General features: G+C 44.3%; 1 protein-coding gene across 2 annotated transcripts in view; it reads right to left on the bottom strand.

The window, feature by feature from the left end:
* Window positions 1-14,613, bottom strand: part of TRIM37 (tripartite motif containing 37) — a 151,485-nt gene that overhangs the window by 57,381 nt on the left and 79,491 nt on the right. The window contains exon 16 of one of the 2 annotated variants that reach the window (XM_075195073.1): window positions 9,300-9,436. In XM_075195073.1, coding sequence (XP_075051174.1) covers window positions 9,300-9,436 — 137 coding nt within the window. Of the gene's footprint in view, window positions 1-9,299; window positions 9,440-14,613 lie in introns of both variants that reach the window. The other variant, XM_075195072.1, reaches the window with a different exon arrangement.

The following is a 14,613-nucleotide window of genomic DNA, read 5'->3' on the forward strand; positions in this document are numbered from 1 at the left end:
GTTAGCTGTGCAGAGACGAGAAAAAATGAATCCCTCTGCAAGGTATACAATTCCCTTCTCTTGGAGAAACTTTCCAAGCTGTTCCCTGAAGAATATAAAAAGACAACATGGGTGGATATATTGGGCTGTCTTGGAGCATTTCAAGGAAACGAATGCTAATAATTCTCTTATTTCCTCTTCAAACTTCATGATAGCCATCAAGAATAAGATGTATCCAAGCAGTATGAAAAGAGATGGTGGGCAACACATGATTCAAACAATGTAAGTGAATGCAATAAACAAAGTTTATTGAAATGCCTGAAGGGTGTTCAGGTCTTCCGTCAAAACTGAGCCGCAGCAGAGAAGGTCACGTCCAGTAGATAAAAAGTAGGAGCAATATGACTTGGGCTGTTCTGTGCAATGTACCTTGCTTTCCCAGTTACCAGGAAATTATCCAGGTATGGCCACACAAGGATTCCTTGCTTTCTGAGCCTGAGAGCCACTTGCACCTTGGTGAAGATTCTAGGAACTCTTCACAAACCGAAGAATACAAGACAGGTGAACTGACAGTGGATACACATTATGAAGAATCTGTGATATTAAGTTGCGACAGGAATATGGAGTAAAGATTTTTGTACTTGCCACAAAAAAATCTCATAATACAGTTCGGTGACACTGCTGACCATGGGGTATAGAAGGCGCTGTGGGGAGTAAGGCACTAAAAAAAAAAAAAAACTTGTCTAGCCTGCTACCTTCCCCTCTATCCAGATATATTAGTTTATTTAACTAACCAAACAACAAGAGAGGGCGAAACACAACCAACAGAACATTCAATAGAACAGTCAGAACAAAAAAGGGTGGGAGCACAGTGTCCTCCAACTGTGTTAAGAGAAAGATTTTACAGTAAGTACAAAAATCTTATTTCTCTTGCATATAGAGTTGGGGAACACTGCTGATCATGGGGATATTCCAAAGCTGCCCCTTTAGGTGGGTATGTTCAGGCTGAGCTGCATGTAAAACTTTATGGACAAAATTGGTGTCTTTTAAGCAAAGACATGAAATTGGTAGAATCTGGTGAACGTGTGGTTGGAAGACAAGGTAGCTGTCCGACAACTGCTCGACCGAGGCTCTGTACTGCGCCGTCCAGGAGGCACTGACCAATCTGGTGGAGTGAGTAGTAAGACCGTCAGGAATTGGAGATCCTTCAGAGACATATGCCTGAAGAAGGGTAGCCATAATACATCTGGCTATCGTCTTGTTTCGTGGCTGACTAAAGACAAACTTCCAAGTTAGGAGTTTTAGTGAAACTGACTTCAGCGGCTCAAATGGCAGTTTCTACAAAGCTTTGAGAACCAGGTTGAGATCCCATGGCAGCACTGGGGAAGCAAAAGTTGGCTGCACATGGAAGAAGCCCTGTAGAAATGTGTGCACGTCTGGCAACAAAGCCAATTGCCTCTGGAAATAAACAAACACTGCGGAAACCTGAACTTTGAGGGACGCCAGATGCAAACCCTTATCTAGACCATCCTAAACACACTCTAGCTAACCTGAAGATGCTGAAAACTTTTTTTCTTCTCACACCAACCAATGGTAGTTAATAGAAGACGTTGGTTTTCTGGCTTTGATCATCGTCTGAATAACCTTATCCGACAGACCTTTCCTCCAAAGAACCAAGATCGCAACCTCCAGGCCGTCAAAGCTGATCTTGCCAGGTACTGATGAAAATACGGACCCTGGCTGAGTAGATCCTCCCTGTCCAGAGGCAAAAACGCCTTCTGGGACCTTGTGACAGCCCTAGGCTGTTGTTCCGACACCTTGAAGGCAGATGGCTGCTGATCCAGCATGTGGCTGCAAGGTGTCCACTGTCGGACACAGATGTGACCGAAGGAGAGGAGCCAAATCCGCTTTTAGCAGGAGGAAAATTGGATTTTTATACTTAAATCTCTTTTTCTTAGTCCATTGGGGGACACCGGGGACATCCCAAAGCTGCCTCACGGGAGGGAACGCTCTGAAGAAATGGCACAAAGCACCTTTCACCCAAAACTTGCATTCTTGGATGCAAACACATTAAACTTGTAAAACTTAGTGAATGTGTGTACATTTGACCACGTGGCTGCTTTACACAGCTGTTCACTGGAGGCACCATGGCGGGCCGCCCAGAAAGCAGTTACAGACCTTGTAGAGTGCGCCCGGAGATTATCTGGGACAGGCTCCCCAGCCCCACTATAAGCTTGATGGATAACAGCCATAATCCACCTAGCAATAGTCACTTTAGAAGCTGGCCAGCCTCTTTTGTAAGCATCATAGAGAATCAAAAGATCTTCAGTTTTGCGCAGTTTGAGACCTTTTCAAATAAATGCGCAAGGCTCGGATAACATCGAGATAATGAATAGAATTATCGTTATCTGAAGATGAGGAATCAGTCAGGGCAGGAATGACAATGTCCTGATTTAGATGAAATCTAGACACGACCTTAGGAAGGAAAGAGGGCCTCCTTTCGAAGAACTGCCCTGTCTTTATGAAAAACAAGAGGAGACTTGCAAGATAAAGCAGTAAGCTCTGAAACTCTGCGTGCTGTAGAAATGGCCAAAAGGAAAACCGTTTTCCAGGTTAGAAATATGAAATCCACTGTATTCAAAGGTTCAAAAGGCGGATGCTGTAAAGCATTCAACACCAAATTTAAATCCCATGGAGGTACCGGAGGAACATATGGAGGTTGTACATGGAGAACTCCCTGAATGAAAGTTTGCACATCGGGTATGACAGCAAGCTTTCTTTGAAAGAAGACCGAAACAGCTGACACCTGACCTTTAAGAGAACTAAGACGCAAACCTGCATCCAACCCGTCCTGCAAGAACCGAAGTAACCTGGCCAAGCGAAAAGAAGACGTAGGATATTCCATCTTTTCACACCAGCCAATATATGCTTTCCAGACTCGATGATAGATTTTTGCAGAGGCTGGATTCCGAGCACTAAGCATGGTTTGCAACACACGTTCGGAAAAACCATTAGCTCTTAGGATCATGGCTTCAGCAGCCACGCTGTTAAAGCCAGAAGTTGTAAACCTGGATGACAAAAGGTACTTTAAAGTTAATAGGTCTGGGCGTGGCGGCAAGTTAATAGGTCTGGGCGTGGCGGCAAGTTAATAGGTCTGGGCGTGGCGGCAAGTTAATAGGTCTGGGCGTGGCGGCAAGTTAATAGGTCTGGGCGTTGCGGCAAGTTAATAGGTCTGGGCGTGGCGGCAAGTTAATAGGTCTGGGCGTGGCGGCAAGTTAATAGGTCTGGGCGTGGCGGCAAGTTAATAGGTCTGGGCGTGGCGGCAACCGCCACGACCAAGCTCCTGCCAAGGAGAGCACGTCAGTGTACCAGGACCACCGTGGCAAATCCAGCGTTACTAGAACTGGAACACCCTCTCGCTTTACCTTTTTAACACACTTGGGAGCATGGCTATCGGTGGAGAAAGGTATACTAAGCGGTACCTCAAAGGGACAGATATCGCGACAGCCAGAGGATCTCTTGTACGGGAGCAGAAGAGGGGGACCTTGTGGATGAACCGGGATGCCATCATGTCGACATCCGGCTGACCCCACCGTTCCACCAACTGACGAAACACCTCCGGATGGAAGGACCATTCGCCCGGATGCAGTCTGCCTGCTTAGAAAGTCTGCTTGCCAATTCTCTATTCCGGGAATAAAGATTGCGATGAGTGCCGAAACGTGAACCTCTTCCCACTGAAATATCTTGGCGAGATTCTGTTTGTGTAACCACCAAAGAAGCGACTGACACGTCTGCGGAGACAAGCGGAATACCTGGCTCGCCAGATTCAGATGGGATTTGTTCCACTGCAATAGAAGTTCCAACTGGAACTGCCGTGCATGAAACTGAGCAAACTGGAGCGCCTCGAAAGTCGATACTATCTTGCCCAGAACTCTCATGGCGAAACGTATCGAAGTCCTCCTTGTAGCCAGCAGAGATTTCACCATCTTCTGCAAAGCTAGAATCTTGTCCTGGGGTAAGAACACCAGTCGTTGTTGGGTGTCGAATAAAAGACCCAAAAGATCATCTGCTGGGATGGGATCAACTTGGACTTCTAGAAGTTGAGAATCCAACCGTGAGACTCTAGGGTGTGGATTACAACTCGGATATGCGACAGAAGCACCTCTGGAGAATCTGTCTTTAAAAAAAAGATCGTCCAGGTAAGGGATGATTGTAATCCCCTTGGACCTTCGCAGAGCAGCCATGTCCACCATGATCTTGGTAAAGATACGTGAGGCCGTGGCCAGACCAAAGGGAAGAACCTGAAATTTGAAGTGCTCTGATCGAACCGCAAACCTCAAAAGGGGATTGATGACCTTTCCAGATAGGCACATGGAGATGGCTATAGACATCAAGGATGCCTATAGCCACCATAAATTCTCCTTGTTCCATGTCGTGAATGACAAAGCACAAAGACTCCATCTTGAAGCTGGGCATTCAGACCTGGGCGTCCAAAGACTTCAGATTTAGAATTGGTCTGAATGAGCCGCCTGGTGTTGACACGAGAAAAAGGTTGAAATAAAAACCCCAAACTCTGAGAATCTGGCACCGGAACAATCAGAAGAAAGGAGGGATTAAACTATTTCTCGTAAAGCCAGTCGTTTTCGTGGACAAGTGGGAAGACCGGTGGCCTGGGAGGAAGACTGAGCAGATCGATCTTGTATGCTCGATCCAAAAACCCCCGAGCCCAGACATCGGTGGTAGACTGAAACCACCGATCCCTGAACAAGAGAAGACGGGCTCCCACCACTAGCGACAGCGGAGAAGCAAAATGCCCGTCATGCGGACTGCTTGTCTGCAGGTTGTGCTGGGAGAGGGGTTTCACTTACGTGCTGCCATCCCTCCTGACGCAGTTAACTTGCAACTGTGCCCAGCTCCTAGGAGGGTATTTGAATGTTGGGAGAAGGGGGCTGGCAAAGGAGGCACCTCCATGCTGTGCACTGCACTATCACATTCCCGGCTGGTCGGCACGCTCTTGGAGTGTTTTCTTTCAAAACAACTGCCAGAGAGGAAGGAAGAGGCAGGGTTTACTGCACCTGGACCCTCCATAACCTTGAAGCCAGCAGCCGGGGATAGCGATGACTGACAGTTGCCTACGCGGCTCTGTGAGCCGCCGGCTGTCCGGACAAGAAACACAAGTCTCCGATTAATGTATTAAACACAAAAAACAAACAAACAAACAGAATTCGGCAGCCCAGACACAGCCTGTTCACCGGGCACTTAAACTAAGGCTGAGACAGGATGTGGGATATAGAGGGGAAGGAGCTAGGGCTTAGTTAAACAGAAGTTTAAAGTGCCAGGTCGCCCTGTCCCTACTCTATACCCCAATGTCCCCGGTGTCCCCCAAAGGAAGACAGAGAAAGAAACAATCGTAAGCCCCTGCAACCACAAATGCATTGCCATGACTGCCTTCACCTTTGTGAATACCTGTAGCCATGTCAAAGGGAAGAGCCCGGAACTTAAAATGGTCCTGCTCCACTGCAAACCTCAAAAGGTTGCGATGGCCTGGCCAGATGGGTATATGGGAGAAACGCATCCTTGATATCCAGAGACATGAAAACTCGTCCCTCTCCATGGAATTTATGACCGAACAGATGTATTCCATCTGGAAATTTGGGCAACTGGGTGTTATGCGGAATGTTTTTTCCCAGGTTTGGACATCAGATGACATCCTGTCCAATCCTGTCTCCCCCTCTTGGCTGCCCCACGCAGGACAGCGGTGTTACCTCTCGAAAATGCACCTATGGTGCTACCGACAAAGCAAAACCGCCAAGTCCCATGGCTCTGGGCACGACCACTGGAAGAAAGGAACTCTTACCCCCAGTGGCCTGAGAAATGTATGTTTCCAAGGCTTGCACAAAACACAGCCATCATAGGGCAGGGCCTCCAGAGCTCTCTTGGATTGGGCGTCCGCCTCCCAGGAACTGACCAAAAGTGTACATCTGGCCGCCACTGCTAGGGATGAAGTCCTGAAAAGACCTTGTCCTGCAGCCCACAGAAATTCGGCAGCCTTTAATATGATCTGCTAGTGGAAACAAATCTCTGGCCACCCATGACGGGACGCCGTCGCTCAAGGTGAGAGCCCATTTTTCCACAGCCATGATTACCCAAGCCACCGCCATAATGGGGCATAGGGAAGAACCAGATGCTAAGTGGAATTTAGAATCCCCACACAATTCTCGTCTGTGCTGTCCCTTAATGAAGCGACACTCTCTATGGGAATTACAGTGGACCTTGCCAAATGTGCAATTCGAGCATCTACACTGGGGTGAGTCTCCCAAGAGGCAACCTCCATTTCTGAAAAGGGGTAGTACAGGCGATACTAGGTATCTGAAACAGATTATCAGGTTTAAGCCTGGCTTCCTCTGAAATTTCCAACTGGGGGGGAGGGGGGAGACAGAAAATATTCAGTTCTCTTCTTCATCCTCTTAAACATGGACACCTGGGGTGCTGGCTGCTTAACTTTGGAGATATAAAGGACCTGTCTAAACGCCAGAATCAGGTACACCGTCCGCTGGAGGAATCATCCTCCCAGACTGCTAGATCCTCCAGATCTGACTCATCCTGTACTTTTCCATAGAGCTGTATAGATGAGTCAGTATCAGAGTCCCCCCTGTCTTAAACCAGGGTATGACCTAAGCACTTACATTGTCTGTCCGGAGACGAGGTCTAGAACATTTTCTCCAGTGAGAAAAAGACACCGACTAGTCTCTGCTAAATTTGGAAAAGTCAGTCCCATCCAGGGAGGCTACCGAGTTGCCCCAGATACATCAGATACCATCCGAGATGCCTATCCCAAAGGAAGGCAAGTACTGCGAGACCAGGTAAGAGGAGATAAAGATATCAGTACTTAACTTCCCTGAACATGTAGTGTCGCTCTTATGCTCCGTAATGGTCAGTACCAGCTCTCTGGCACAGGCCAGCTCCACTGTGTCATCTGCACCACCAGCTGAACGCTGGCTAAGGTCCTCAAGCCCAAAAGCTGTACACAGGCTGTCGAGGTTTGACCGTCTACTTTAGACTGGCACCTGGAACAGGTGAAATATATTACTGAGGCACCTACAACAGCTTTGGACATGGAACTTATCCCTCTTTCCTGACATTGCAAAAGAAGAAAGAAGGGGAGGTAATAAAAAAAAACACCCTGCAGAAAACAGTCTAAAGAAGAGAGTGATCTGTTTTTGCAACCTGACGGGATGATCTTGAATAGAGTCACCAAGAAGACTTTTGTCCCAGCTTCCTTTCCTCTTTCCTGAAGGAATGATGATTTTTTTTGGCTGTGTTGCATTGGGCGAGGAAACGCTGTTTCCTTAACCTATAGTGTTGTGCTTCCTTGAAGTGCTGGCGAGAAGAGGAATGATCAGATTTACCTCTGTTTAACTTCTGGATCATCTAGTTTATTTCCAAATAGAAAATTTCTTCCAAAGGAAATCGCACCAAACCGATTCTTTGATTGCAGATCAAAGAATCAGTCAGAGAGCTCTCCTGGCAGCCACTGTTGAAGCCATAATTCTAGCTGAAAGAGTAGGAGTGTCCCAGTGACACTTCACAAAATAATTCAATACATTTTCTCATTAGGTCAGTGCTCTTAAACAAATTCTTCCCATTAATTTTCTGTGACACAACCTTATATTCCAAGTGCCACACCACACATGAGCATGATTCGCATGGAGACAAAGTATTTTGAAGCAGGTTTTCAATTTCCTTTCCATGTAATCTTTCAGCAGCGCCCCATTTTCCAGAGAGATGATGGTTCTGGCTGAAAGGGTGGATGCTGCTGCAACCAAATTAGAAACCGCACATTACTTCGTATCTTCCTCATCCTGAAAAGGACAAACCGTTAAGTCTTTTAAAATTAAGCAGTCGCCTGCCCATCTGCTCCATCTTTAAGAATGAGATCCTTAATAACCTTGTGTACTAGAAACACCCTGGGCTTCAGGTGATGATCCTCAAATAGGGAATCCTTTAGAGAGACATGGCCTGGGGTATTATCCATTCCATAGTCTTATTAATGTATTTAATGAGACAAACAAGTGGGTTAGAAAACCTAGGGTCTACCACAATTTCTTCTGACTTATTGTTAGAAGATCAATCAAGATCAATGAGTGAAGCTACAGACTCGCAGGAATGTAGGGACCAGGCTGAACATCTTTCAGGGCTATACTCCATGTGATCTGTATCTCTTTAGACCTTGCACTGCATAAAAATCATCCTTCATGACATAAGTGTCAGGCACTGATCACACTACCAATAAAATTAACTGCTCAAGACATTCAGGAGACTGGTCCATTGCACACAGCTCCCTCATAACCTTCTGACAACAGTTTATCATATGAAGCGCAGACGTAGTTCCTTCCTTCAACGGAAAAGAGATCTGAAAAGGGAAAAAGGATCATTCACTAAGTATTAAAAACAGAGACTAGCACCCCTATATAGGGGGATCACCTACAATGGGTGTGCTTTGGCCTTTTGGAGGTGGGTTCAGGCTCCATGAGGGCAGGCTGTGTCCCAGAAGATCCACCTTGAAGCTTTAGCTCACTGCAGGAAAAAAAGAATGCTAGACTGCAGAAAGACCTGCCCACCGGTTTCCACAGTGTGTAACCTGGAATGGACATCACCAGTGTGCTGGAAAAGAGTTCACAATGACTGTGGCCACAAAAGAAAAAAAAAAGGAAAAAAGAAAAAAGAAGGGCCCATTCGCTAACCTCATGCTTTCATCAGAAAGTAACAACTAGCGTCACCAGGGAGCCACCTGTGTCCCTGTTGCACTCCCAGTGGTGAGTCACAGGTAAGCCTCTTGGTGAAAACCTCAAAAAATGCTCTAACACTGCCCTAATTCACCTTAAGAGACAAGTTTAAAGACCCCAAGTGAAGGAGGGGTCACATTATATATCTTCTGCATGGGTGTCTTTTCTTGTGTCTACTCAGATGACTAGGGAGCCATTTCTGATCGCAAGAAAAACCTGGCGCTAAAATATATAATTCACACCATAAAGGTGAGTATCAACCGCAGCTGTACTGAGGGTGATGTGTACACCCCCGCAAAAAAATGTTTTATTTTAAATTTTAAATTATTTACATTGCTATTTAACCCTATGGAGAATACAGCAAACACAAGAGAGCTTAATTGGACACTTTAGGTCTAGGGGACTTTTGCTAATCAGAATGGGACTGTAAACATGTTGAACAGGTAGTGAGGCAAAAGGTTAAAGAGACAGGAACTTTAAGTAATGTGGTTAAAAGATCAAAATACCAAGCTTCCATATACTATCCTCTCTACTTACATGGTCTCTTCATCAATATCATTTTCTTCTGTATTGCTGGTGGCAGTGGAGCTGGCAGACGAACAGCTGCCCTCTAAATGGTTCACTTCATCATCCCCAACCAGGTCTACATCCAAGTCTCCATCAGAGAGATCCTGCTGCTAACACAAACACTCCATTAATGGACAGTGGTGTCAGATAAATACCAAAAATGTTTTAAAGGTAAACTACAAATTATTAGTAAACCATTATATGCACATATATGTGAAAATTTTATTTAAGCCAGAAGGATTTGAAATTAAGTGTTAAATGGGTTTTCTATTTATTACTAGTAAATTCCCTCACTTCCTTATATTATTACTTTGGTGAAAGTCACAGACAGAAGACAGCTTTCATTAACAAAGCTGTGTTAGATCTCTCCCGATACAGGGTCGGGTAAACTGCGCCTACAGCAGAGGTCAGACTATATGCGAATGCCAGGACCCTTCTAATAATAGCACATGCTGTAAGTCCCAAAGAAGGGATCCCTAACAAAAAAAATAAAGGCAGAGGTTGTACAAGAAACATTAAAAATATGAAAGTCCCAGCAGTCATTGTATTCAGCAGATTCCCAGGGAATCAAAGCCCAACAGAACGTAATTGGGCTGGTATAAATGCCCTGCACAGTGTATTAAACCAGAAATTATGTAACAGTTGAAGAATCTTCACCTATGATATGATTCCCAAGCCATTTCATTCTTTGTTCAAAGTATCTCCCATCCTCACTGCCACATGGCACCATTAGCTATTTTGCATGTGTTTGGAAGACCCCATACCCAAATTGGGTAATAAGGCTGTTAGCTGGAACTCAACTACAGGTGTAATTTACATGTCTATGCTGAACAAACACAGACATAAAAGGGAGATGGGACACTGGGTAACAAACTTGTTTTCAATGTTGGACACAGGCACTTCTTAGCTATCTAAGCCCTGAAATAGACTACACTGCCAAGGGGACACAAGGGTTTAAGTATATTTTTGCAAGTATTTCTTCTATATTTCTATACGCTCACCGACAATATAGTTTACAACTATCTGCACTTTATTACTGCTTTAATGTGAATGCCACTGCTGTACTGAAGAGTACATTTATATCTGAACTATAATACAGTTATCCTGAGGTACATTTTTTTTATAAGCTATATTGCTGTACTGAAGTAACTGCTACAAAACAGTTATCCTCAATTATCTTGAATCATATATACTGTACTACTATACTTCACTGTTACTGATATCTATTAGAACTATTTCTTGGAATACCACAGAGGGAACGTGAATAAAGTTATGTGCATAGAGAACATATAGAGTAAGTAAAGGATAAAGGAAAGCATCAGAATTAGTTTAATAAAGTAACCTTGGTTACTATAGGACTAAATATAATATATATTCTGAACAGGTTTAGCTTTGGTATTGTTATTCTTTATTACTTGTATTGAATATTATAATAAATATATGTATAAGCAGCAAGTGCAACATATATTTAACAGTAAAATATTTTGATACTTATACATGTGGTGTTTATTGGTTATATGTATATACAATGAAATATCACCAAGATACAATAGGCATTAGATGAGTAATTCTGTAAGGCTTTAGCATGGCGAAAGGACTGAATAAGTGGGTTTTTTTTTGTTTTTGTTTTTTAAGGAAGAGTGCATAAAAGTATAGTTTTACAACGAGCATATCTAAAAACAGAATACAAAGTGTGCGCAATTAAGGTGTAATCGTGGGATCTTTTACAGTAGCATATAATATGCCAGTCATAACGCCCAGTAGGATATAATGAGTAATACAAATTTAGACGTTCAGTTTATGTTTAACCAAGCCCCACAAAAAAAGAAAGAGCGAAATTACTTCTTTCATCCACCTTGCTCGCAAGGGTTTGGAAGGAGCACATCCTCTACGAGGCCCTTCTGGAAGTACAAAAAGTTACTATGCTTTCGAGACTGTGTCCTATCAATATATATATAGATATTGCTCTGACCATGTACAGAGTATGAAGCCTTTTTTCTTCTTCATTTGTTGGATGTGTGCAGAGTGATTATAGAATTAACTTTTTATTAACCTGAAAGGAAGAAACTACCTTTGGTAGATAATCTGAGTTAGTTGTTAAAACCACCCTGTCTGTATAGATTTTCAGAAATGGTTCCACACACCATAGCGCATGAATGTCTCCAACTCGACGCGACAGGGCGATAGCCACCAAGGATAGAAGTTTCAGTGTGAGCCACTTGAGAAGAATGCTCTGTAATGGTTTGAATGGATCTGAAGCTATTGCATCCAGAACTGTATTGAGATACAAGCAAGCCAAGAACGGTTTTATTCTTGGCTGTTAGCTCTTCACTGCTTGGCAGATTTGAACAATAAGCTTTGGTGATGCCAGCTTGGCATCAAGCAGAATGCTAAGAGTGGATATTTGTACCTTTAATGCGGAAGGAACTAGTCCCTTAGCAAAGCCATCTTTCAGGAATTCTAAGATCACCGGAACACTTGCTATCATAGTATCGCTTGTCTCACCCTTTGCCCAGAAAATGAATCTTTGACAAACCATGCAGTGAGTCATAGAGGAATTCTTCCTTGCTTGGATTAAGAGGTCTACTACTTGGTCAGAAACACCTTGAAGTATTAAGAGCGAACGCTCAGTCGCCGGGCCATCAAACAAAGGGAGTCTGAGTCTGAATGTAGAAATGGACCTTGATATAGGAGGTCTGGTCTGATCGGCAATGGTCATGGTTGCCCCTGCAACATTCTCCTCACTACTGGAAACCACAGGCGACGAAGCTAACATGGAAGGATTGCCATCACTTCCGCCGCTTATATTCTTTACCTTCCTCAGCAGCTAAAAGATGATTGGAAAAGGAGGGAACACGTACCCTAGATCGAAGTCCCAAGCCATCGAAAGGGCGTCTATCCCAAGGAAATTGCTGTCCCTGTAACGGGAGTAAAACTGGGGTATCTTGGTATTGTCCCCAGTTGCCATAAGATCAACCTCGGGAATCCCAAACTTGTCACTTATTAGCTGAAAGACTTCCTTGTGCAAAGTTCATTCTCCTGGATGTACTTGGTGTTTGCTTAGATAGTCCGCCAGGATATTGTCCTTGCCTGCCACATGGAGGGCTAAAAAGCGATTTGAGGCTCTTCTCTGCTCATTAAGGTGGTCACTTCTGCCATCATTGCTCTGCTTTTTGTACCGCCTTGCTTGTTTATAAAGGCCACTACTGTCCTGTTGTCTGAGAATATTCTTAGGTGTTTTGGACCGTAGACAGGTCTGAAAGTGTCGGACCGCATCCATTACTGCCCTCATTTCAAGTATGTTCACCTGGAGAGGTCTCATCTTCCAGCCAGGTGCCCTGCTTTATCATTGCACCCATATAAGCTCCCCAGCCTATGGAACTGGCATCCGTCATGACAATCGTCCATTCTGGCTCAGAGAGCCACGCCTTGATTTTCTAGGCCAGGATGCTGCCACCAACCGAGGGAGTGTCTGGCCTTCTTTGGAGGGCTGAGCATAAAATCTAGCAATCCCACCTTCTGGTCCCATTGGGCATATAGACTTGACTGAAAGCTCCTCATGTGCCATCATGCCCACGGAAGGATGCATATAGTTGAAGAGGGCATTCCCAGAAGATAGAGGCAGTTTTGTGGTGAAGCTCATGTTCAAGTTTGAACTTTGTGTTCCAGGGACTGAAGTTTGTTCAGTCTTTCTTGTGAGAGGCATACTTTGTCCCGTTTTGTATCTATCTGTACCCCTAGAAACAGGAGTTGTTGTGAGGGTACCAGATGACTATTTGACGTGTTTATTAGCCATTTAGATAAAGAACGACTTGAGTTATAGCCTTTTGGGCCACCTTCTCTGACCACAATGTTATCTAGGTGCGACCATGAAGCTATGTCTCGCTGTCTGACCAGAACTATCAGGACCTTTGTAAAGGTTCTTTGAGACCTCAAGAGGCAAGTAAACTGGAAGTGCTTCCCCAGGACACAAAATCATATTAACTGCTGATTGTGGGTTGCGATGGAAATATGAAAATATGTATCCTTTAGATCTATCGATGCCAAGAAGTCCCTATTGTCTATTACCTTGAGGATGGAGTTGATAGATTCCACACGAAAATATTTTGCGTGTATAAAAGAAATTAAAGGACCGTCAGTCTAAAACAGTCCTGAAAGCTTCTGATGCCTTTTGGACTAGGAACAGTCTTGAGTAGAAGCCCATGCCTTCCTGGCTTGTCAGGACAGAAACAATAGCTTCTGTTTCCATTAGACTCCTGAGGCTGTCTTTTAGAGTATGTAACTCTATAAAGGACGTTGGGCTCAGTGATTGGACAAACCTGTTTCCTCTGTGGCCGAGTGTGAAATTCTGCAGTGTAACCTGTGAGCACCATGTCTAGGACTCACTGGTCTTTGGTGGTCTGTTTCCAAATCTACGCAAAACGAGCAATACCACCACTAAGTGAAATCAGAGACTGGATCTGTAGGCAACCAATAGGTATTCTGCTGTCTTTGATTACCCCTTCTCACCCTGAAGGGCCAAAATACCATGCCAAGGCAGTCGTTCGGCTGTCTGGAATACGGTCTTCCAGGCCTATAAGCCCGAGCTTCTCTATTTGTTGTCTATTGTTGTCTGGAGGAACTAAACTGGAAACGTCTCCCCCTTCTGTCTTGGGATAGACGAATAGCACTACCACTTGCTAGTCTTTGCCATTTCAAGGTATTTTTCTTTTTGGGGAGAAGTTGGATAATATGATGTAGAGTTATCAGATGGCTCTTTGCCTGGTGGTCTGCTGCCCAAGGCCGTAGCCAAAGCGCCCTTCTTGCCACAACTGCCAACATCAACCTCCTAGAAGAAACGGCAATATCCAATGAGGCTTCACACAAAAAATAAAAAATCAGTGCTCCTTTGCATAATTTCTAAAGATTTTAACAGATACAATTTGCTTATTCTGTCTTTAAAGTTGGTATGTAACATTCTAGCCAACAGTCTTAGGACTCTGGATACTGAGGCTATCACTACACCTGATATCGGAGTGACCCCAGAAGATATGTGCAGCCTTTTAAAAGATTTTCCATTTTCCTGTCAATTAGGTCTCTTAGTGAACCTCCATCATCCAATGGAAGAGTGGTTCTTGCAGACAGAGCCGTTATGGCAGAATCAACTTTAGGCACTGAGCACCAACTTTAACACTTCCTCATCTTGAAATTTTGCTTGATGATCAAGAAATAGCGCATCCTGCGGTCTATATTTATGTGTTTAAGGATCACATTAACTGTGTGTAGATTACATGTCCTAGGCTCT

The sequence above is a fragment of the Mixophyes fleayi genome, chromosome 2 (assembly GCF_038048845.1).
Source record: "Mixophyes fleayi isolate aMixFle1 chromosome 2, aMixFle1.hap1, whole genome shotgun sequence".
In the NCBI taxonomy this organism is placed as follows: Eukaryota; Metazoa; Chordata; class Amphibia; order Anura; family Limnodynastidae; genus Mixophyes; species Mixophyes fleayi.